Here is a 25,010-nt window from a genome sequence, read left to right as displayed (position 1 = left end):
ATTGCATTTCCAGATTACTTTTCGATGCTCACAGTAGTAAGGAAGTGCTCGTAATATTCAGTCTAGCATGCCAGGCTTTTTTGTCAATATTCTTTATTACAAAAACTGTTGACAAGCTGCAAACCTTAAATACACATTGTGTTATTTATTTTAGAACATTTACAAGCTATTACAACAGCACAGCTGTTTCTTTCTAAAACTTATCCAAACTTTAATGCACTAATATGGGCAGAACCAGCGGCCATGGGCAATACACTTCTTTCATATGTATATTAGACTGTACAACGTGGCATATGCACAACACAAATGAACACCTACACAAGGATATCCAGCTTTTTCCTACCAGGCATGCTCACTAGTACAGTGACCATGTAGCCCACACTTAATTCATTTGTCAGTCTCACTCCAAAGTAAAAAAGTACACATGTACAGGTATGTTGACTGTACACAATTAAAACAATGTTAGAGCTAACATAGCTTCTTGTTACTACTGTGCACTGCAGACAAAACAACAAGAAAGTGTTCGTTGGACAGGTCCACGTTTTGATGTGGAACGAACATTGATTATCATAAGCTCTCCAAAACGTTTATCTGACAGCAATACAGCTGCTCCTTAGGAATGTTGTGATAAAAAACTGTAGGCTGTGCATTACTATCCTTCACTTGGTGTAGAAACTTGTGGCTCCAAGAGTGCTGTACGCCTCTCATTTTCACGGGTGATGCTCTGGTTAATTCTGTTCAGCCGTTCCTTCAAAATAGACATAAAAGGAAGCAATGAACATGGTTGCAGACCCCCAAGAAATGTTTCTTGTTGAGAGAAATGCACAAGAAACAAAAAAAAAAAAAAGCTTTGTACACTCAATTCATCCAAGTGACTTACATGAGTTAGGCTGCTGAACTAAAACTAATGAAAAAGCGCTGGCTACCTTTACTAGACTCAATTGTTCTTTTACTGCAAGAAAATGATTTTTTCAAAAAATGCAACTATTTCACTTTACCAATAAACTAGTAGTAAACACTGCAAAAGCAACCTTATCAAAGCAGTAGTGGTGAAAGTTGTCTAATTTTCTCAGTAACAGTCTCTAAATAGCACCTACACATGAGCACCTGGTTACTCAATGTATATGACGCAAATTTCACCATATTGCCTCTGTGGTTTGTCGCCGTACTGCTGGCAGCAGCAGCTGCTTCCTAATCTCGGGACGTCATACCAAGGAGCTGCGACTTGAGTTGTGCATCACTCTCAGCAAAGCAATAATAGCAGCATTTCTTTCACTTTCAATATCAAAAACATCTACTCTTGCAAACGTATCTTCTTACATCCACACATATTTTAAATGCAAAACATTGCACTGCTCTATAGCTCTAGCTGTGTTCTAGGGTGTGGCCCAAAATATTTTTGCACTTTGCCTTCAAGGCAACATGAAGACAGGACATAAGAATGCTTTGCAAAGATGCATGGAAAAAGTAAGGACTTTGGTGAGGCACCTACAATGGGTCATCTATGCACAACTTTGCTAATTTCATTACTCAAGACCTGGCCAAAAGCAAAAGACAGGGTAAACATTGAACTAGACTTCCAAGTCTGACACTCTTAAAGCAATGCCAATACCTTCATTCCAGGCAGGCACTGATGCTTTAGATTACATTGACTGTACACTTCGAATGGCTCATTATCTTCACTACCTGCGTCCACGTTCATGGACACGACTTCTTAAGCAAACTGCACAACAGCAAACTTCTCGGTATCATTGAAAACTTGCACCTTCGTCACCCAGAGTGTCCTTTACCTATACTCCAAGAGTGAGGAGCAGAAGACAACTTTAGCAGCTGCTGTGCACACAAAAGGAAACAGCGGAGAGCAGCTCGCGCAGCACGAGGCTGCTTTGAAAGTTTCACAATTAATATTTTCTTTTCATACAAAGTAGTGTGGACAAAAGTTATGCTAATGGTCTTTCGGAATCATCTAAAAATATTTAAAGCATCGAAAGCCATAATGCACATTTATTGGGGGTGTTTTCACAATGTTTGCAACTAATGTTGCTATTGTGGGCACCCATTTTCATCCTTTGAACATGAAATTTTTGTTGCAATGTTTTTCTTTTTTTACACTTATGGAACCATTTGAAATAAAATTTTGCAAACTGCATCTTCTTTTCTTGCCTACATTTTTTTCAGTAATGAAGAGGTTATAATGCACCTAAAAGATAATACTGGCCGCTACAAATATAAAACACCTGTAATTTTCTATAGCCCTTTGGCATTTGCTTTACTGTAAAAACAAAGTAGTATTCGCAAGGTCCCTGCCAGACCAGCTACACACATGAAAGCCACTACTGTTGAACGTTTTTGCAGGAGAACATCCACTGTTCTGTTTTATTTAATGGAGCATACTTTGCCTCCACTGTCATCATTTTTTATCTCTGTACGTCGCAGATGCACTTTGGCAGCCTCCCCTAGAAAATCGCATGTGCAAAGCACAAGCAAACTGCACCAGTGAGCGATATGTGAATATAACTGTTGCACTTGGGCTTAAAATGTTCCATGGTGACGCCTAAAGCCCCTCCATACATCTTTTCCCCCGACCAGGTCAAGTACAGCCAACCTATCCTCCTCCTCGTAGGAGCACGTTAAGTTTGATTAAAGGAGTAAGTTGGGTGTTTTGGTACATCTTTGCTAAAGACCGTGGTGCAAAAAAATACACACAGACGAAACAAGACAAAAAGGACAAGTGCTGAAGTTCCAACAACTTTTATTTGGAAATCCTTGCACATGTAATATATACGCACGCTGTCCGTTACAGTACGTCATCATTTGCACATTATCGGAATGCTCTTTATCAGAAAGCGTTTTGGAGGTAACTCTTTCCAATTTCAGGGGCAACGCCCCATGATTGGAAATAAGTTCAGCTTCTATGATTTCTTGCATCATGCACATCCTGTTCGTCTTAATTACAGAAGTGGTTTTTCCAGGTTGGGTGAGCAATCCTGACACTTGAAACAATGGCTATCTAGAAACCTTCAAAGACTTCTCCTTCACATGCATTTTTCACATTCTTAGCATGCTCTCTCAAGCAATAGTTAACACAACTCCCGGTTTGCCCAACTCACATTTTTTAAGCACAATGTGGCAACAGCTCGTTTAACAAACTTGGAGTGGGTGGACTTGAAAGGCAGAAGTGCTTTGTTAGTGCGTGGTTCATAGCACCAGCTAACACCAACACCTTTAAACTAGAACCAGATATCTAAAAATCTAATCTGGCCATTGACCGGGAGTTAGTGTGTTAATTGAGCAGGTTCATTACATATAAGAACAAATCCAACAGCCTTTTTCACTCGTCCTTGTCGTATTGTTTCGTCTGTGTCTTTGGTGCACTGCAGTTTTTAGCACATTAAGCTCAATGAGTTCGTATTGACAAATATGTCTAACTGGAGAAAACAAGGAATCAAAACAAGCATAATCCTCGTTTTTCTCCAATTAAACATAGCTGCAAGTCCAGCGAGTATCGTCGCTCTCCTTTAGTGTTCCTTGTGTTCATGCACTGCTTTCATCATGCCTCTTTCTCAGCACTCCTCTATCACTCATCTTTTCAGCTTCCGCAGTCAAGTGGAACTTGAGTCACATTAACTTCCAGTTCCAAGCAGTAGTGGCAATATCCTACTGCTGCTACAATGAAAAGTGGTTGAGATGGGGATGAAGAGGGAGAACACAACACGTTGTGCCCATTTTTTAAGCACTTTATACCTGTTAGAATGCCACACCCAAACAAGGAATGTCAACCCTTTTCACTCAAGTACTGCTGCTAGCCACCCTGCGACTGAATAGAGGAGTGAACATGAAATGACCGTAAAAGCAAGTACATTTCAAAGGAAAAAATCCCAGAAACAGAACTAGCAGAAGTGGAACTGGTGTGGGCAGTGAGTCACAGAACACTAGTTTCCCTCCACCATCCTCAGCTACTTCCAGTTTCAGCCGTCACTGTCACTGCCACCTTTCCTGTCACTTCCACTGTTTCCACACTAATAAAGCAGTTCTCAAAGCTTCTTCAAATCATGGCATTGGGAATTTCAGCCAGCCCCATCTCACGGAAGCACGTTTAGCATTCATGTGAAACCACCTTGCACATCAAAATTCACATATAACTCACACCCCGACTTCAGCTCCGAATTTCCTCTATCTTTTGTGTGGGTTACACATGAGAACATACAGCAACTCATCTACATGTCCATGCACTATATATTAAATGTTGTGAAAAACTCACTTACAAAGAGCAAGTTTCATTAGCGAGTTTTATATTTAGCATCTTAGCATAACGCAGACACTAACCAGCCAAGTGTACCTCTCTGGATTTTTTGTACTCTCAGCAGTTTGCATATGCTAAGTTTAGCGTTACGCTAGGACGCTAAATCTAAAGCTCCTTGTTATCAAGAACCATAGCAGCCAGTATCAGTATGTCACAAGGTAAAATGAGACTAACCCCAGTATTCTCGAACAATATTCGACTTAAACCTCTTCCTCCACACCGCAAGTGTAGCACTGTGCCACTCCTCAACTGAATAAGACAGTACACTGAATTGCTGTCGAGTGTCATTGAAGCAGAGGGACTGTTTCTATAGAGCAGCGACGCTGCCATAGACTTTCTTGAGTCGAGGTGGAGTGCCAACTGGAGGAATGCTCTACTACATTAAGGGAGTAAGTGCTAGGGTTTATAAAAAATCATAGCAGTGGCTGCACAGACAGTATGCATTTGCAGACACAGAAGTTCAGGTACTATCAAATAGAACACACATACCTGGGTGTTCTGAAGGATACTGTTGACAAGAACTACCCGCCTTTTTGCATTTACAAGTTTCTTGACATAGCTGTCGAGGTCATATGGTATCTGCTGGTTTTCAGACAATGCACGAAGGTCTGCAAGTAGATGTCAGTCATATTGCGATATCAATCAATCAAACAGCATATTTCAATGTTATGAGAAAAAGAGCCCCCAAATACCAAACTTCACTCTTTGCAGACGATTAGAAAAATGTGTGTGTACATTTCTTCTTTTTTTATTAAGCCCACAATGTTGAAAAACAGCACAAATATTTATTTTTATGTTTTCTCCAGCATCAACCAGCTTATTCACGAGTTTATCTTACAAACATATGACTGCTCCTTTATATTTTTCAGCTGGAGCATGTAGACATAAGCAACTGCAAACGAAACTCCAGGGAATTAACAAAGCAAGAGCATGTGCGTTGATGCAGCTTTTAAAAACACATTTTCAAAAATAATTGCATATCACACCTTATGAAAAAAATCTTTATGCTCATACACATATGTTGAAAAATTTATGAAACTGTAAAGGCACCACTGTAAGGCAAGTCATTACTGCTAGGAGTGCCATAACTGTCAAATGTTATATGTGTGCAAAACAGCTGCCATATGTTTGTAACATTTCTCTTGATAAAGCCCGGTCCCAAATGAAACATCGAAATTAATTCTTTGTGCTTTCAACATGAACTTGCTCAAACATCGGTAACTGCCAGAAATATCGATTTTTAAAAAAAGATATCTGTGGAGTCGTTTTGACTAGGAGGCGACCAATTTTTGCCATGCCTTGGAGAAATCGTCTGCTGCAAAGTTGACAACAATAACAATCAGAAGTCTTCATGTGTTGGAAACAATAACTGAACTGAATTAAAGACTGAAATATAAATATGGGGCGGGGGCCTTTCAGTCTTGCATTAAGATTTCGACAGCATATTCGATAAATAAATGCAAATTCAGCGTCTTACCCTCTGCCAGAGTGTCAATATGCTGACGAAGCTCGAGCTGACTGATCCTGAAAATGAAGCGTACAAGCCGATTAGAATGCCTTAAAGCTATATTCTAAACCAATGTTTGCCTCTAGACGGTCGGTCCCGCAAAGCGCAGAAGGCGAACCACCTATATCAAATGAAAGACTGTGAAAGAACCCGAGCTCGAAATGTTCCTGATTGGTGCAGACTTTTCATTACGTTGCGCTCTCGTTAGTAGAAAAAGAGAGAGAGAGAGAGAGAGAGACGCACGACAAGTGCAGCGCAAACTGTGAACTCGTTAAAACAACTGATGAGGTTCATCAACGCACAGAGAAGAAATCAAAGACTGCCGAATAATCACATTTATCCTATAATTTGTTCATTTCATCGCGTAACGAGTTTTACCCTAGGCATTTGCGATAACTTCCAGAATACACAATACGTGGGCAGCTGAGACACGCACCTTGTCGACTTCACTCGTTCGTCTATTTGCTCGACAGTTGGGAGCAGAAGGCCAATTATGCCTTCAGCTAAACAGTCTCTGGCAGATGCTTCTGAGTATGCCTCACTGCGATCATCAAATGAAGTTGTATTCTCACTATCATCCATCTTTAACATGGACTGCTGTCTGCTCTGACTACTGTCGGCTATGACTCGGTACCTCAGTGGATCTTTAGACATGACGGTCATTTTTAGCTCGCTTGGCCACCCTAGCTTGGCGTGTCGTGTACCATTCACCCCATTCACCCTAACTATATATGGCATAGCCTTTGAGATCGATTCGAGAAGCCATCGATGTTCAACCACGTTGTTTTGCTTTCAAGGTTTCGGCGACAGCACGCCACAATCTTCAAGATAGTGCAAAATTGAAGGGCACTCTGAATTCTTTTGTGGTAATGAAGTTTGATGCTCACACTCACATGAACCTTTCGAAAATTGTGCTGCCAGCTTAAATTTTTTATCACGGATCCAAAAACAAGGTACAACTAGCAGTACAGAGAGCTCATTTAAACAGTATGAAGAGCTCATTTGAACAAGTATGAAGCCGGTATGTTATCAAGTGACACGCACATACATTTCCTTTTCACAGGAGCAATAAGAAATGCAACGCAAGCGATTTCTCAGAGAAAAGTTTAGTTCGGTTCAGCAGTGTTCACGTGTACTGCAGTGCCTCATATATATCACATATATTTTCGCATTTTCGTTTACCGACACAGACCACACGCCCATGCCACACGCACAACGCGCACAGCCGCCATGACACAATCGTATTTGCGATTTCCGCGCCAAATCAAAACTGAAAGCGAAGCTTGCGGAGGAACGCGCGTCACCTGTGAGCAAAACAAGTTAACTAAACAAAAAACGAATCACCGTTAAACTGCGAAATTGTGAAATAGCTTATGTATGACCAGGTACTGGCGCGCAAAGTCATGTAATATCAAGATTCTGGTTTAGTTGATGCACTGGCTTTCAAAATGTAATCGCGACTGATGTGATTGGAGGAATTCCCGCGGGACTCATGTGCTCATGTGACCAGTTCCACGTGCATCTGTCAAAACACCTCCCCGTCGTCCCCGTCCCGAGCAGCAGTCAAGCGGCAGCAGTCTGCTGGACGATGTACCGTAGACTATGTTGTTTCTCGCGCCTGTGAACGGGTGAACGTTGCTTAGTTTTAACCTCATTATACTGCACGCATCTGCCGGTTCCCCGGCATATTGCGGTACGTACTACGTCTCCGGCTCTTTGTTTTTTTTCGTTCTTTTCTCGTGCAGTTCAAGTCGCGGCGCCTAAGTGAGTTCAGACTTAATTCTGACAGTGCATGGATTTAACTGTAATCTTGTAAACGTACTGTATTATGTATGTATTATCGTAATTCTTATTATGCAATTTCTTGTGCCCGTTGCCTGGTTTTGGCGTATGTTGAGACTGTCTGCGCTTAGTTTCGTTTTTGCATATCGAGCTTTGATTTGTAATTAGTAATACGTAGTACAGCTGTCGGGGGCTCTCCTGTCCGACGCCCTTCCACCCTCCAAAGTATATATTTCTTTCCTTTTCAGGTATATACGTTCTTGAAAATGGTGGAGTGTGACATATGTAGGCGAAGCTGGGACCATAGACACGAGCTGTCTGCTCACTTGCAGTCCGACGAGCACTTCCTGGAACACGTGAAATGCAGCTTATGGACAAACGAGTCAGTGGCTTCTGGTTAATCCTTTATGCTGGCTGAATTGATTTCTATGTTTCATCGCGCCGTTTTAAATTAAAAGCGTGCGTGGTATTATTACAATCATTTAATAGCTGTGTTGCGAATGTTCCGTAATTTCGAATGATGAAACAAATATTCGATTCCAAGGTAAAATCGAATGCGATATTTTTTTTTTTTCAGATCACCTTTCGAGTATTATTATTATTATTTATTTATTTATTTTTTTCAAATCGAGAACCAAACGTACCACGTCAACTAGCTAGCTGTGCTTGTTAAAGTAAATAATTGCAGCGTAGGTGCGAAGTTTCATCCCCGCGCGCAATACGTCACTCGGAGAGCCACTGAAAAAAAAAAAAACGATATGTATGAAGGTAGCTATTTTTTAAATAAGTGCGCGCGCGATTCTCCTGACGTCGACGTCCACGCCCAACTAGCTTTCGCCCGGGGTCAACTCCAACGATATGAAACTTGTTGTATTTGAGCGAGTATCATTCTGTCTAGCAATCGGAATGCATAGTTACGCTGTCGAATTTTTTTTAACAAAAATTTTCAAAAATCTGAGTTTGAAAAAAAAAAGATTCCATCGGAAAATTTCAAATTAGAAATCCTATTGCAATTTATTGATCTAATTCGTCATTTTGATTACTGAATAATGAAACTATAGATCTGTCAAAACTGATAGCCTGTTTGTATTGGTTTATGGTACAATATTAATATAATTACGCACCGGTGGGCTATAGTGATGAGATATATAATATGGCAGCGAACTTGAAAACAATTGACCACACGTAGACTATCACCACAGATGGACGGACACGATATCTGTGTGCCAAAGCGGTTTGTCTATGTCCGGTTTTATTTTTTCACATATCAAGTCTTCCGGTGCCGCGGGTTTTGCTGACCGTTGCTGTAACGGCTGTTGCCTTCTTGCCATGTAGCTTTTACTCATAACGAAGTGTGGTCTATACAAAGACCCTGATGTCTTCGCAGTTACGCGCAGTACAGCAACGTGCGAAGGACTATACACGACGTCCTGCAGCTACCAATTTCCAAGCTTTAGAAAAAAAAAAAAAAGCTTGAGCCTTCTATATGGTGAAATTGTGTCTTGTTAGCAGCAACCAATCAATTAGTATTTGTTGCACTTATGTTAACTTGTGAGAGTTAACGTTCTTTTTTTTTTTCTTAAATGGCTAATCCTCGCGATAAGCTGTAAATCTAGTCATTAATTATTGGATTCACGGCGGACCGATATGTCTACTGTAACTGTTAGTGATCGATTGTTTGCGACTGGCTATATTTCACGCGGCTCTTGTTTCCGCGTGTTAAAGTACAACCCGCGAAAGATATATATAATATATATATGCTACGTAACAACGCGCCGCGGCAAAAGAGTTGAAGTGCTTATCCTGTGACCAACCAGCACAGGTCCCTACGTTTCTACGGTTATGAAAATGCTGCACGCGCCCATCGTGATAGAAGAATCGCACGCACGAACGTATATACCACTACCGCCAAGCGATAAGCGCGCGGAAGTCGAGTGAATAATCGGGTGGTTTTACTGATAGATTGCCTGCGCGCTTGTAACCTCAGTCATGGTCAGGTGCGTAGCCAGAATTTTTTTTCGGGGGTGAGGGGTGGTTCTAACTTTATGTGTGCTTGTGTGTGTGTATATATACGCAAGGAAAATTTAAAATTGACCCCCCCCCCCCCCCCCGGCTACGCCCCTGGCCGTGGTCATTCATATGTTAGTGCGTTCGCATTCGGCTTGCGCCGTATGTGCAAACGCATCTCGCTGTAGTCGCTATTACACTCAACGTTGATCGCATCTGCCATAAAATAAGACAATTAGTTTATGAAATAAGGAAGAACACGAATACTAGAGCCTTCCGATTGGTGCTAATGACATTTAAAAAAAATAGGGGGGGGGGGGGGGGCAGTCTTGGTGCGTGATAGGCGTGGAGACATCCTGTACACTAACTGCAAATAATATAATTAATTGATTAGAGCGAATCTTCTATGCCTTTTCCACGATGTTTAGCGCCTCTGCAAGTATAATACAAGTCTCTACTTGCATCTCTTGGGATCTTTGAAGAATTTATTGCATTACCCTCCTCGAGCCTGGACGCCTTTTGCTGTTTGGAAATTTCTATTATATGTATATTTGATACAAGGAATGTGTGAAAAAATGCTAAGGAATAAGGCAAATGCGGTATTTGCTCGCTACCTTCATACTTTTCCTGTGGCAGCAGACATGTAACATTAATTGTAAAATATTAGTAAATTAGATAAGGCAGGCACGGTCGGGTCAAATGGGGGATTGAAAGTTTCTCCTTTGAAGAAGCCCATTGCTGCTTTGGGATTTCCAAAATGCACGTACTGGCAATTTTTGCGGAGTGATGACACTAGCCCTAATTTACGGGCGAAACCGAAGCGCCAAAGAGCGCAACTAGCAGACGACCAGAGTGACCGGCGTGCTCCGCTGCGTTTACGTCAACGTGCTATTGCGGCATGCCGGCGGCCGCTTTTTCGAAATCTCAAAGCGACAATGGGCATCTTCGCAGGAAGGACTTTAATATCTCCCTCAATAACTTTTCTAGCGCAGACTGACACACGAACAAATAAGAGAGGGAACGACACCGGCGCTGTCAGTTTGCGCTAGAAAAAGTTAAGATGTACCAACTAGCTAGCCTTTCAGTATTACTCTAGTTAATATCTTCCATTTCAATCGCCTGTCTCTTCTAATCAAAAGATAAATTTTTATAGTTACTGCCGTAAAAAACGTCTCTTTTCATATTGAGATTTCCGCCGCACATGTGCGCGCAGCAGGCGCGCATGCATTAAGCAGGCATGCGAACCTCTGCATACGCCAGCCTGCGCCAGGTCCTGCGCAATGTCTTTCGGCCAGGGTAAATGGAGTGAGTCTGTCTAGCGGCGCCATTTAGTCGCCTCGACGAAGCACGGCACAGCAAGAGGATGCCCGTGAGGAATCAGCTGTCCTTCATCCGCTTTTGTTGTTTCTGCTCGGCGTGCGCCTGCGTCGACGTGTTCATTTTCCTTCCGTCGCGTTCTCTCCTTTCAGCTCGCGCTGGCGGCTTCATGTGGCGTACGTCTCACGCTCGGCAGAGTACACCTATGCGCTCGGCCTGCACACATGTGTCGTGTTTCTGTGCAGAAAAAAAAAATGGCGGGGGGGGGGGGGGTACCATGCCTGCATTACGCGTCTCCTCAGCCCTGCCATGCCCGCTCCGTGTGGGTATGCCAGTGTGGGCCGGTGTGGCCTCTACGCCCGCTGCAGTTTCGAAAACATATGTGACGCCACTTGCCGGCGCGAGAGGATTGAAATGGAGTTCAGCGACAGAATGTGTACTACTGCTCGAAGTACTGCATGGGTCGAATTTATGGCCCGGGCCCGCTTGCCGACCTCCTCTCTCTGCTCCCCTCCACGTACGACGTTGATTGGTCGGGCTACAGGAGAGACGTCGTGACGCGCGCGTCGCCCCTTCAGCACGGCTGTGCCGCCTTGGTGCTTCTGCGCACTGGGTGGTTCACCGTGCCGTGCGCAGCGCGATCCGAGGACCATAGAGGGAAAAAAAAAAAAAAAAAAAACTAGGGGGGAGCGTCACGTGAAAACTTTGAAGGCCAGCCATAAAAAATGAAACGGGAGCATTCTGGGAAGTGTGACCAGCGTATGGAGAACGAGGGGGGGGGGGGGAGGTTGGCTCGCGCGCTCGTCAATTTTTATTTTTGTTCATGAGCCCACCAAAAAAAGAAATGAAACAGTAGCATCATGGGAAATGTGACACGAACGGGAGGAGCAAGTGTCTTCAGAGGAGGCGGTTGGCTTATGGACCCTAGGCGTGCTCCCTCCTATTTTTTTTTCCCTCCATGCCGAGGACAATCGAGGAGGAAAACGAGTGCGAGGGGGAGAGGGTCGCTACTTTCCTAGATCAAGAGGCTTTAGAATTAATAGGAAGCCCGGCCTGGTCCCGTGACAGAAAGCCTGGCCCCTGCATGTACAATAACCACTAAATTTAGCCAGGCCCATCCCATTAAAAAAAACATTGGCATTTATTGGGAGTTCCAATTAGTTGGAGTGACCCACTATCCAATGAGTTTGAATTGGATGGCCTGGAATATTTAATTGTAATGCTGTCCTATTGGCTCTACTCCAGTTGGTTCTCCAACACAGTAAAAAAGTCAGCTGGTCCAACTGGCCATACCACTTGGCCCCCACTTGGAATCAACTAAAACTAATTGGAACTTTGCACCTCAGTGGGATAGCCCAATAGGAATTGACTGTTCTGAGTGGCCATGACAATTGGTGTAAATTTTTGATTTGGCCACCCATGGGTATGTTGCATAGTCCAGATATAATCGTGCAATTCCAATTGGGTGGTCAACCCATATTGGAACGTTGCTCGGAATGTTTGAACGATCATTATACGAGTCCATTTGGTATTGGGCATTTGAATATGACATTGTCAGGGGTGGAAGAGCTGCGCCATTTGCGCCACGCTGCGCCAATGCGCTGCTGCTGTGCCATCCTGCTCCAAAACGCAATATTGCGCCGAAACTGCTCCCAAGCGGTCTTTGGTGCACGGCCTCCGCGATGGGCTCCGGTGCGCTGCCGGAACCGATCACTGAGGCTATGTTTGGTGCCTTCATGTGCCGCTGTCATCCGTGTCATGGCGCGCCTATGCGAGCTCATATCATCATCACATCACTTGGCGCGCTCTCGTGACGTCGTCGAAGGCGCAAGAAAGCTAGCGAGCCTGTACAGGAGCTAGCTACAAGAAAGCAACGTTTTTAGATTCAAGAAAGTGAGTTGTCCGGCCATATTTCGACGGCGCCGGCGGCAACGGAGTTTTTTGGCGCGCTGCGCGCATGAGGCGGTTGCTGTCATCGTGCCCTGGGATTGTGAACATGAATAAAAGTGTGTTGACGCTTCATAATGTCGAAAAGGTTCTATTTACTGCGAATGTTTAATTTGATGTGAAGCCATGAAGATAGTGCGAGCAGCTGCCGCGGACGTAAACGCGGGACCATTATTGAGAAACTTTGCATTAAGGAAACTGCTGGCTGATTGTGTAAGATGTATTTTGTGTCATAAGTCTGCATGAGAAAGAAAAATTTGTTTTATCCGTTTGCGGTCAATGAAGCCACTAGCAACCGCGAAACCACTCACAAGGCTTCGGTTTGTGTAAGTCGGTTGGACCATTTCCGAAACTCATTTTCTTTAGTTAGAGTGTGCCATGTGGAGAATTTTTTGCATTGCACACAAGCCGTTATTCGTTATAAATGCAGCATGTAAACGCGCTCGTGCAGCGACGAGCTTAGTCTCGCCAGTGCGATTGGTCGCGTTGTTCGATTTTTGCTCGTCAGAACCTGCGCTCGGCTCGTGGTTGAATACGCTGTAGCTCGTACCATCCGCTCGCCGCCGATGCTGTGTGTGGTTTGGTACATGAGTTGGCGAGTGAAGAAATATACAAAAAAGAATAAGATAGACACTTGGAACGCTTACTCAGACGAATGTGGGGTAGTACGAAAACAGAACCACGCGATACAAATTGTGTGCTTGCGACATGTAGTATCATCGCACCTCATGTACCATATTTGCGGGCATATAACCGACACCAATAATTGACAAATCTTGGAAGGGAACTTGAAGGGAAAAGGTGGAACCGCATGGCGCAGTTTTTGGTGCGATTTACGCACGTTTGGAGGGACGCGCGTGTTTTTTGACGAACGCCTTCGCGAAATCGCCCTGTTGCGTCCCGAATGGCATGATTTCGTGCGCGACTCACGCATGGTCGGAGGGTTTCGCGCGTCATTTTGACGAACGCCATCTCAAAATCGCGTCGCCGCGTCTTCCTACTCGAAAACGCCTCGCGCAGCGCGTCGCTCGCTCGTCCGACAAGCGGAGTTTAGGGTGCAGATGCGTATTTGCTTGGTTTCTTCCAGTGCCTCCAGACAACGCTGACCTCCGCGCATTTCGAAGGAACAATTTGAAGCCGGCGTAGGCTTTTGACGAAAATGTAGCAACGCAACCAATAGCAGCCACCAATAGCAACCAATAGCAACCAATAGCAACGCAACCAATTTTTCAAGGGCTCGTTTTATCTTTGTTAGACACAATATTAAACGATAACTAACCGACAATAACGCCAAGGAAAGTACAGGGGGTGTTATCTGTAGTATTTAGAATATAAATGTGAAGAAAGTAAAGTGGACGAAAAGATGACTTGCCACCGGCAGGGACCGAACCTGCGACCTTCGAATAACGCGTCCGATGCTCTGGGATTATTGGTCAGCTGCCAACTCGTATAAAGATCACGTGCTACGTGACGCCAACAGGCAAGAAAAAGGGTGTTCCACACTCGCCGCCATGGCTGCGATTGGCGCTGACTAACACTCCTAGGTTTAACATCAACATATATACCCCAGAAAGTGGACGGGAGGATGACCGCCGCCGTAGCTCAGTGGTAGAGCATCGGACGCGTTATTCGAAGGTCGCAGGTTCGGTCCCTGCCGGTGGCAAGTCATCTTTTCATCCACTTTACTTTCTTCACATTTATATTCTAAATACTACAGATAACACCCCCTGTACTTTCCTTGGCGTTATTGTCTGTTAGTTCTCGTTTAATATTGTGTCTAACAAAGATAAAACGAGCCCTTGAAAAATCATCTGCTTTCCTTCATTCATAGCGAGGGTCTCGTCCTGGCAGACTTAATGCCTTCAGGTAGTATGCGAGGGATTATTGGTCAGCTGCCAACTCGTATAAAGATCACGTGCTACGTGACGCCAACAGGCAAGAAAAAGAGTGTTCCACACTCGCCGCCATGGCTGCGATTGGCGCTGACTAACACTCCTAGGTTTAACATCAACATATATACCCCAGAAAGTGGACGGGAGGATGACCGCCGCCGTAGCTCAGTGGTAGAGCATCGGACGCGTTATTCGAAGGTCGCAGGTTCGGTCCCTGCCGGTGGCAAGTCATCTTTTCATCCACTTTACTTTCTTCACATTTATATTCTAAATACTACAGATAACACCCCCTGTACTTTCCTTGGCGTTATTGTCTGTTAGTTCTCGTTTAATATTGTGTCTAACAAAGATAAAACGAGCCCTTGAAAAATCATCTGCTTTCCTTCAGGTAGTATGCGAGGGATTATTGGTCAGCTGCCAACTCGTATAAAAATCACGTGCTACGTGACGCCAACAGGCAAGAAAAAGAGTGTTCCACACTCGCCGCCATGGCTGCGATTGGCGCTAACTAACACTCCTAGGTTTTAACATCAACATATATACCCCAGAAAGTGGACGGGAGGATGACCGCCGCCGTAGCTCAGTGGTAGAGCATCGGACGCGTTATTCGAAGGTCGCAGGTTCGGTCCCTGCCGGTGGCAAGTCATCTTTTCGTCCACTTTACTTTCTTCACATTTATATTCTAAATACTACAGATAACACCCCCTGTACTTTCCTTGGCGTTATTGTCTGTTAGTTCTCGTTTTATATATATATATATATATATATGTATATATATATATATATAAAGCCGCAAAGAAAAATAATTCAGAAAAACTTTCCGACGCGCGGAATCGAACGGGCGACCTCTCGCTTTCCAGCGTGCAGCGTTAGACGGTTACGCCACCAACAGTACCGTCTTTCAGCCTGCTAACGGTGAGCTATTTATAAACACCATTTCCTTCAGCATGCTTTCTTAGTTACCACATAGATGGCGCGCTCCTGCGTACGCCGTTGCTCGGTTGCTCTTCGCCCTACAGGGCGTGGTTGCCTTTGTGCGCTTATCTCGAGGAAAGAAGGGGGCGGCCGGGGGGAGGGGGGGGGGGTTGAAGCGGGCGGTTGTATGTCTTGTGCTTTCCCCGCGATGTCCGCGCTGAAGTCACAGAGCGTACGAAGGTACTCGTGCAGCGGCCGCGTTTGCGAAAGGAGTGCGTTGTTCGAACAGAAATAAGTAACAACTGTGACAGTTCGCGCTCGTCCTGTGTGTACCTGTCCGTTTGTTTCATGCGTCCTGCTTTATGTTTGAGCAGTGCACTTCAAGTGTCGAGCTGTGACGCATGATAGTTCGCGCTCGTCCTGTGTGCGTTCTTTTCGTGCGTCCTTTGGGCTCGAGCGACGCGCTGGCAATTTCGAGCTGCTTTCCGTTCTTCGCGTCATTCCATTTTTTTTTTGGGCTGGAATGTGTACACAGGCCAAAGTAGGGCACGCTGGAAGTAATTTTTGTTGATGATTGTTATGTGTCTTGGCCTTTGTTGTGGGCGATCAGGTGCAGAATCCGGTGTCTGTGTTGAAATGTTGTTTTACCCACAGAAGCATCATAACAGTTAAGCTGTTGCGCTTCTAAGCTCTAGGATGCGGGTTCGATTTCTGGTGACAGCGGTCGTAATTCAATGGGGGCAAAGTGGAAGAACACCCATGTACTCAGATTCAGGCGTACAGTAAAAGAACTCCAGGTGGTAGAAATTAAACCGGTCCCCACAATGGAGTGCCTTGTAATCGTATGGTTTCGGCATGTAACACTTCAGAATATCGATAAACTTTTGTTTATGTGGTACCTGAAAATTCTTAACAATAATAGCACCACGAAAAAACATGGCAAAAAAGATTTTGAAACAAAGTGTGCAACTAAGATCAAAAATCTGACTGAAGCAAACCCAGCACATTCCTTTTAATGCTTTTGTCTACACTTCATGTTGGAAACATCGTTTACATAAATTTTTAAGACTTACCCCGAGGTTACGCACTCGGAAGCACTGTTTTGGGAAATTAAAAGTTTATTTCATCTTATTTTTAATAAATTGTTTCAGAAAGATGAAGAAGCTTAAGCCTTTATATGTAGGGTCATTTGTTTTTGGGTAAAACCAGATTATTATAACATGAACATCGTTTTTGGGTAAAACCCGATTATTATACCATGAACAAGTTTCAGGAGAGTTGGTTAAATCCGATTTTTTTCCCCGAATTGCAAAACCACATATAATGCTATCCTTTTTATGCTGCACAGAACTTGCAGTGCACATGCACTGTCCACCCTGCCTCAGCACAACGAAGTTTGATACTGTTGGTTTAAGTGAACTCCATGTAGTGACCTATATGCAGTAGAGTTTTACCTGCTAATTCAGAACACACTATTTATAATCGCAATTACTTATTAATTTGCATACACCTATTACTTGTAACTTTCGTAAGTCTAACCCGAGAAACCCTGAAATGCCAAATGGTTACATAAAAAACTCAAATTCTACCTATTATCAGCTTGAAAAATAGCAGCTGAATTTTACCTCCCGAATTTAAAAAAAAAGTATATAAGACCAGAAAACAAACAACCTTATTTATATGGTGAGCAGTAACCAAAACCATGTGACATGTAGATTGTTAGATTGCCCATATTGTAACTGCGACATAACATGAAAACCTTATCGCGACCCACGATATAGATAACATAATCCATCTGTCACACACAGTGCTTCAGACTATCCCGGATAAAGTGTTCCTGTCTTTTTTGTGAAATAAAGATGGTCAATACACTTGAAGTAATGAGCAGTGACACTAAAACTTCGCCGGAAAATTGTGCCATAAGAACAGGACTTTGCAAAGGCCATCAAAAGGCCAAAATTTGCATGTTCTTGTGCAAAAACTGGTTTTCTAGGCCATCTGGCTTCAACAAGGTTCCTCTTTCTGTGTATGTGCCCAGATACACTAAAATTTCATTCGCCATGTACTGGCACTTGTGGATGAAGAGCAGTTTTTTAGTGGCACGAGCACCGAGACACTCTATCTTCCAGACCACGCTGTCAATCACCGGTGCAAGTTGTCTGAAAACCCCGATAAAAATATTAAAATACAAAGGATGGAATGGGTTAAGCTAAGGGTTGTATATATGATAGAGTCGACGTTGAGGTATGTCATAAATTAAACTTGGAGTCGTGTAATTAGTAGAAGTTAGTATCACGAGCAGTTAGATCTCTGAAACACATCTGATCAGGCTCGTTGTGGCACCTGACAGATCGGATATCAACCACCTTCTTGCTACGTGGCTTCGGTGGCGCGTGAAGCACAAAGTTCACGTGAAGAATCTGCCAGGCCATGTGAACGGCAAAAACTTGTGTAAAAGGGATGGAATTAATTGAGTTAAGGGTTTAATATGGTTGAGTGGACATTAAGGTATGTCATAACTTGAAATACGCTACACGACTGCGATTATCTGGGGGGTTGACATCTCATCACCCTCGCCACATCACATCTCTCCCAGTCCTCCTTCCCTTTGCACCAGCTGTGCACTGGGTTACACAGCGTTCGCCTCGCATACATCACAGGACAGGGCTTGCATTGGATGCACTTGTTCCAGCACTCGCCAGTTGTCACACGCCTCGTTCTTCCTCTTCCCCCCTATACTAATAGTATACGTGCCTGCTTATGTCACCAGCTAGTTGCTCTTCTGGGTGTGCCGTGGTTCAGTCAACTAGAAGAGAGGTAGTGGGCTCACTGGCGTCAAACGTGTGACGCTGTCAATGTCTCCTTCTGCACTAAAGAATACACCAGAGCACACGAACGCCGATGGGCGAGTGCCATTAAGTCAAGAATTAGGGTCGCCTCCAGAATTTTATATAATTTATTTTTCTGACACAGACACAACATGCATATTTTTTTCAAAAAGAAAAATATAATAATTTATGAGGTTTTACGTGCTAAAACCACTATATGATTGTGAGGCATGCCGCAGTGGAGAGCTCCGGAAATTTAGACTACCTTGGGTTGTTTAACGTGCACTGACATTTCACAGTACACAGGCCTCTAACATTTTGCCTTCATCAAAATGTGACCACCGCAGCCGAGATTGAAACCACGTTTTTCGGGTCAGGAGCCGAGCACCATAACCACTGTACCACCACGGCAGCCCCACCTCAATACCGGGGTTTCTAAACAGTGTCTCACGGACATCTTGTTTCCACGTCCACAGAACAGCCACATTGGACATAGACATTGACTGTACATCCTATGGATGGTGTTCGTGCTGGTTATCCGAATGGTGGGACGTATGCAAGGATGTGCGCAATGCGGGCTTAACAATGTAAAAAGCCCACAGCCCTGTTCATAAATAATTTCCAATTCAGAAATTATCAGTGAAGTTCACTTTGAATGTTAACATGTTTTGTTATATGGGAATGGTACTTGTGTTTGCTATTTCCATTGGCTCATTTCAGTGCATGATTTTCCACAGGTGCTAGTGTTTGTTTTTTCTTCTATGTATTGTAGGTGAGGCTTCTTGTATCAATCGCTCTCCCATCACAAACTAAAATTGGTGTGACGTGGAAGTTACTGGTGACATTATTTCATTCCCAGCTGGTGGCACCTTACTTTTGCTAGTTTCTGGTGGTGTTAATCACTGGAAACCAGCAAAAAAATGCTAATGGGAGAGAATCCAGGAGGACTGACTCCAGCTAAATTTTTGGCTAGGGGCTACATGTGAATGAGCATTTCAGAAGTAAACATTGCAGTTTGTATCAATTGACCCTGTATTAAAAGGAACCCATCCAAGCAAGGCCATGTACCGTGTTTCTCACTTTCTCCATGCAGAGAGCCATTGCTTCGCAACAAAAGCCATGTGAAGGTGTCCTGTTTAGACACCAAGACATGTGTTCCTGCAGTCTACATTCGTGCAGAGCTGCATCGGCAAGTGCGCCACACTATGCGTGTGCAAGTCTCAAGTGCCTCGCAAAGTTCTGTGTTGTTGCAGAGCTGCAGTTTGCTGGAGCTTGACGACACCTTCTGCCTTGAACGCACTGACAAAATAAGCCACCCAGACAAGCCCGTAAGCTTTCCTTGTTAATTACATAAATTACACAAGTGCAGTTGCATATGTACTAGAGACTATATATTTTTTATGTGCAGATAGCAATTTGGTAATAATTAGGATGCATTGTGAGTGCCTGGTGAGTAAAGGAATAGACTGGGTACTTTCTACCCTTTACACAAATGCAGAGAAGTAGGCTTGCTGCTTGTTTATCCACTCATTTTTGTTAGTTCATTTGGTAGGTGCTTGTCGGGGTTTGTTTGTGAATCGCTTCGTGTCTCTCACTCTTCCTAATTGAGATGAATGATGTGAATTCATTTCAGGTGTTGTTTACATTCAAATAAGTCCTAAAATTTATTTTAATAACTATTTAATTTGAATATATTTGGTTGTACAACTTTTGTCATGTATGAGGCGGCTATGGAAAAGTGTGGTTGGATGGTGGCTTGAGGTTATCCTGCGTAGAAAGTAAAGGAGCTCTACTGCCTACATGATCCCAGTGCAGGAAGTGATAGTGATACCTATATAGTAGTGTTTCAAAGTCAGTTGGAATCTGGCAGTGAAGTGGACATCACTGCTGATTAGAGAATCCTGTGAGGGTGACACAGAAGTAGAAAAGTCAAGTTTATGTTAGAGAGACTTTCAATAAGCAAGTTTGTAAGGGATGGCAGGTGTCTTGGTGATTTCTTAGGTATCCAGCTGTGTGTTGTTCATGAATGATTGGAGTCTTCATGAAAGAATAAAATTTGTCTCAGCATTGGTTGGGGACATTGTTTTTATTGTTTTGTAGCAGTACAGTGCCATGCCAACTGATTTTTTTTTTGTGCACTCTCTTCATGTTCGGTCTTCCCTGAAGGTGTCGATCTGTCCGGGCTCCACGTATGATGTTGTCCTCTCCTGTACAGTCAGGACCACCGGTGTGAAGCGGACTGGTGTAGTGTTCAAGTTTTGCAAGGATACTGGGAAGACAAAGCCCTTTGTGATAGTTCGTTTCTTCGAACTTGCCTGCCAGGATGACCCTAGCGAGCACAGTGTGCTGGAGCCACAGATTCCTTATGAGTATCGGCTGCCTGTGCCTAGGCTTCCTGATGCGCAGAACATCATTCCTCTTGATTGCAATGGAAGGTGTGTCCACAGCATGGTTTGCATTTTAAAATCTTAATGCATTTTCTTTTCTTAGGAAGATGTTGTGAGGCTCTTCTGGGGGAATCTTACTTGTAACTAGTGCTGTGAACTTGCTTAGAAGTGGCTCAATTAAACCATTCAGCGCTTTCAATTCTCGTAATTTTAGGGCATCCTGTAGTGAACATTCTCCCACATAATTGCAAAAATACTGAATGGTGGAGTTTCACCTTTTTTAAATGGTTAAGTAGAGCAGCATGTCTGCTGCTACAGCAATTTCATATTGCAAACCCCTACCAAAACAGATTTTCAGCTCATTTTGATGGGGGCAAAATGCATGGTTGCTTGTGGCAGGGTCCAACTATTCCTTGAATTGCAGATTCAAGGAAAGGGTACACATACATGATGCTTTATTTGGGAGGAGCTTCTGCTATTTGAAGTTGTCATTATAGATCCCATTCATAATAAATATCTCTATTGTATTTGTTTTTGTATCGTCAAGTCCTTTCACTGTGATAGCTGCTGCATTGATAGATCTAGCTGGCATGTGTTGTCACAAAATTTTATTTGAAGCCCTGGTTCTCTCACAGGTTCTTCTCCACAAGTTCTCCCAGCCATGATGACTGGATTTTAATGGAGGACATAGCAGCACGCCTGCGTAATGAGCTTATCGTGAACATTAGAGGACCAAGGTTTTCAGAATTGAACCAGTGGCCACTTGAACAACTGTGGCTTATGCTGAATGCAGTCAACATGTAACGTTAATATCAGATAACTCCCAGATTTATTTTTTGTGCTTGGAGTGTGAAAGTAATAAGTCAAATCCCGCTACAACGAAATTGACAGGACGCACGAAAAAGTTCGTTGTCGCAGAATTTCATCTACAGACCACAAAAGTTGGGAAGACCTGATGATCATGACTCGTCCTTTGGTCCCGGCAAGCGCATGCATTGTCCTTTGCATTTAACTCTCGCGAACTCGGACGTACTTGGCCGCACACCCAGTGAATGTATTTTCTCGCGTATAACACGCACAAAATATACAGAAAATTTAGCGCTAAACTCGGGGTGCGGGTTATACGCGAATTTCGGTGCGCAAGTTAATTAGCTTCACGGTAATGCAAGGAAGGCGGATTTGCGTCAATACGCGAGTTATACACGTGGGTTATACACAAGCAAATACTATATGCAGGCTACCCTCGAAGCGTGCCGAGCGCGTAGCGCCGCGAAGGAGCGTGCCAAAGTTCGCTAGAGGCGAACTGAAAAGGAAGTGCCGAAGCTCCGCACTACCACAGACATACGGAAGCGAAAGGGAAGCCGAAACGCTTCGTGTCTAATCTTTCTTCCGGTGTGTTAGCTGCGTACTTGAGCGTATTCGCTATCGATTATCACGACGATAGTGACCGCGGTTTTCTGCGCAGCGGTTGCGGCAAACGGTAGTTCCGTTTTCAATCTGTGCGCGCTGGCCGTGCGCGTGCCTTCAGAACTGCGGCGTTTCTATCTGTGATCGCGTCTACCGCGGTTTTGAGTGACCGCAGCTTTGCTTTGAGTCGGTTCGCGTACGTTGTAATGAGTGAAGTGCGCGAGTGTGGTGCGTCCGATGGTTGGAACAGCAAAGACGACGAGGACGACGTACAACGTGCTACTTGCGCGAGCGCGCCGAGCATCGGAGCATTGAAAAAAAATGCACACAGAAATAAAGAAATCACCAAGAGCCACTGCGCGGAAAAGGAAAAAGAAGAGCTGTGCTGGTGGTTCGAAGAACGTGGCTAGGGTGCGGAATGCGAGCTGGTCGGGCGCTTGTACCCGGGCTCTGAAGGCTTCCACCTAGCCGGCGCAGGCCTTCACGTGGACCTGGCGACCATTCTACCGGCGTGGCTTTTGCTGAGGCCCCGGGTTGGCGTGGTTGTGGTTCTCGGGCGGGAGACGGCACCGCCGATGACAGCATCCACCGGGAGCGGAAGTGAGTCTTCGGGTTGAGGGCCCGAGCTTGGAGACTTCCACCACCACGTCCTCCTACTTTACTGTTGGTGTGGTCAACCCGTTGGTGAGCCGTACCGCTCTGTTTCCACATCAGGACTCTCCTGACGATGTTAGCGTGTGGACTCGCACGATTTGAGGCTTATAAGATTCCCTTGTTTAAGGAGAACTCTATGTAGTTGTGGTCAGTCTGACGCTTCTTAGTTTACCTTTTGTTCATTCTAGTATTGCCCTTTCGTTTATTTTTTTGTGTGTGAAAATAGTTTCGTTTGTCAGAAAATCAAACGCTCACCTCCGTCTCTTATTCGAGAATAGTATTGCACAACTCATTCTAGTTGCTTTATTAAACGAACCTGTCACAGTTGTATGCGCGCGTACTTTCGTGCTCGCCCATGATCGCGTCGACACGTCTCCATTTGTGTTCGCAGGGGTTGCGGCAGAATGTAGTTACGCTTGGACTAGGCGCGCTGGCCGCGCGTGTGCCGTCAAAACACCGTGGATGTCATTCACGATCGCAGGGCTTGTGACGACGAGCAGTAGTTTTGTTTTGAATGCTACGGCAAAACAATGGCGGGAGTTCTTGAAGAACGATTCTTCCCCGGCCCGAACGCGCATCAAACCCGCCGGCAGCATCATGGCGGATGGATGATCTGTCTACGAGCATCTCAATGGCGAATAATTTACCGGGATGTGTGTGTGGTGGCAAAGCATGTCTCCAATGAAGGCACGGGTCTTGCGATGCTGCCGCATAGCTCCGACAATGAGAAATGGTCGAGTTTCTAGCGGAATTTCACGGCAATCCTTGACAAGCTCCTTTTCCTTATGTGGTGGCACTCGCGAAAACTTCGTTCAAGCAGAAATACCCAGGAAAAGTATTCGTTGTGACGATTTTTCGCATTGTTTTCTATGGGCGGCTGACGGGGAATCGAAAATTATTCGTTGTGGCAGAAATTTCGTTGTAGCGGTATTCGTTATAGCGGGATTCGACTGTAATGAAACAGTAGGCACTGCTTAAGGGGCACTTGAAAGGATAGAAAAATTGTTGTTTATTGGAAGCTTCATTTAACCGAAGGACACAGAAACTGCCAACAATAATTTTATTGGAAAGGCAGAGGAGAAAACAGACTTAACAGTGCTCTTCTTTTAATATTATAGTTTAATTTACACAAGGTTGTGTTTATGCATGAATGGATTCTGTACAATTGCACACAGCCCTAGCATTTAATTTAGTACTGCAGACTTCGAACTGCATGTATTTCTTGCAGTCTGTTTTAAAACACTGATGCTCTGAAACAGTGTGTGTGTTGCTAGTAGGATCATAGCCTGTGCCATAAACTCCCATCAGAACGGATACAAGGGTATCATCCAAGGTCACTTATTCCTTTGTGTTTTCAATGAAGCAGCAGTTGCAGCACAACTACAAGGTACTTACTCCATAGTGCTTTCTTCCTTTCCAGGGATCATTACTTCCCTCGCAAAACGTCATAATGGAAGCACCATTGTAATTGTGACATCTTCAATCTGCAATATTTAGCTCGAGGGCACAAGTTGGTTTCCAGCTATGGCAGCCGCATTTATATGGGGGGGAAAAAAAAACAAGAACACCTCTGTGCTTAGATTTAGGTGCACAATAAAGAACCCCAGGTGGTAGAAATTAATCTGGAGTCCCCCACTATGATGTGCCTCATAATCATATCACGTTTTTGGCATGAAAAACCTCATCGCTTATTAATCTGCAATAATCAGGGTTGCCACCTGCCCAGTTTTTGACCGGCCGGGCCGGTTTTTTAGACAAGGGGCCGGTCGCCGGTCCGCACTAAGACCGGCCGTCATCGGCCGGTTTTTTGCTCATCGTATCCCGAGTATATTTTTTTTACACTTCTCCGTGTTGACCGCACGTGTTGACTGAGGAATTCCACCTGCGCGGTCGGGGACTAACCGCGCAGGTGGGAAGAAAAGACGGGGGAAGAGAAAAGACGGGGAAACATGACACCTGCGTCGCCGCAATGACACCGCCTGTCGATCCCCTACATCGCCGATGCCCGTATACTGAGAAAGGCAGCAGGGGTCGACGTCGCCCACAAGCCATCCACCACCATCG

General features: G+C 44.4%; 2 protein-coding genes across 2 annotated transcripts in view; one reads left to right on the top strand and one right to left on the bottom strand.

The window, feature by feature from the left end:
• Positions 1–214: 214 nt before the first annotated feature.
• Positions 215–6,464, bottom strand: LOC119395945 (SNARE-associated protein Snapin). The gene is made up of 4 exons (XM_037662977.2): positions 6,247–6,464; positions 5,781–5,827; positions 4,793–4,911; positions 215–748 (listed from the first exon to the last, which is right to left on the bottom strand). The coding sequence occupies exons 1-4, from the start codon at positions 6,462–6,464 to the stop codon at positions 653–655; spliced, it is 480 nt and encodes a 159-aa protein (XP_037518905.2). The 3' UTR covers positions 215–652.
• Positions 6,465–7,361: 897 nt separating this feature from the next.
• Positions 7,362–25,010, top strand: part of LOC119395908 (putative helicase MOV-10) — an 80,164-nt gene continuing 62,515 nt past the window's right edge. Inside the window, exons 1-4 of the mRNA XM_037662928.2 lie at positions 7,362–7,503; positions 7,841–7,974; positions 19,592–19,826; positions 20,665–20,933. Of these exons, the coding sequence (XP_037518856.1) occupies positions 7,859–7,974; positions 19,592–19,826; positions 20,665–20,933 (620 nt within the window). The 5' untranslated portion in view covers positions 7,362–7,503; positions 7,841–7,858. The remainder of the gene's footprint in view (positions 7,504–7,840; positions 7,975–19,591; positions 19,827–20,664; positions 20,934–25,010) is intronic.

This window comes from Rhipicephalus sanguineus, chromosome 1 (assembly GCF_013339695.2).
Source record: "Rhipicephalus sanguineus isolate Rsan-2018 chromosome 1, BIME_Rsan_1.4, whole genome shotgun sequence".
NCBI classification, from domain to species: domain Eukaryota; kingdom Metazoa; phylum Arthropoda; class Arachnida; order Ixodida; family Ixodidae; genus Rhipicephalus; species Rhipicephalus sanguineus.
The sequence above is the reverse complement of the archived record's forward strand: the minus strand, read 5'-3'. Positions and strand labels throughout refer to the sequence as shown.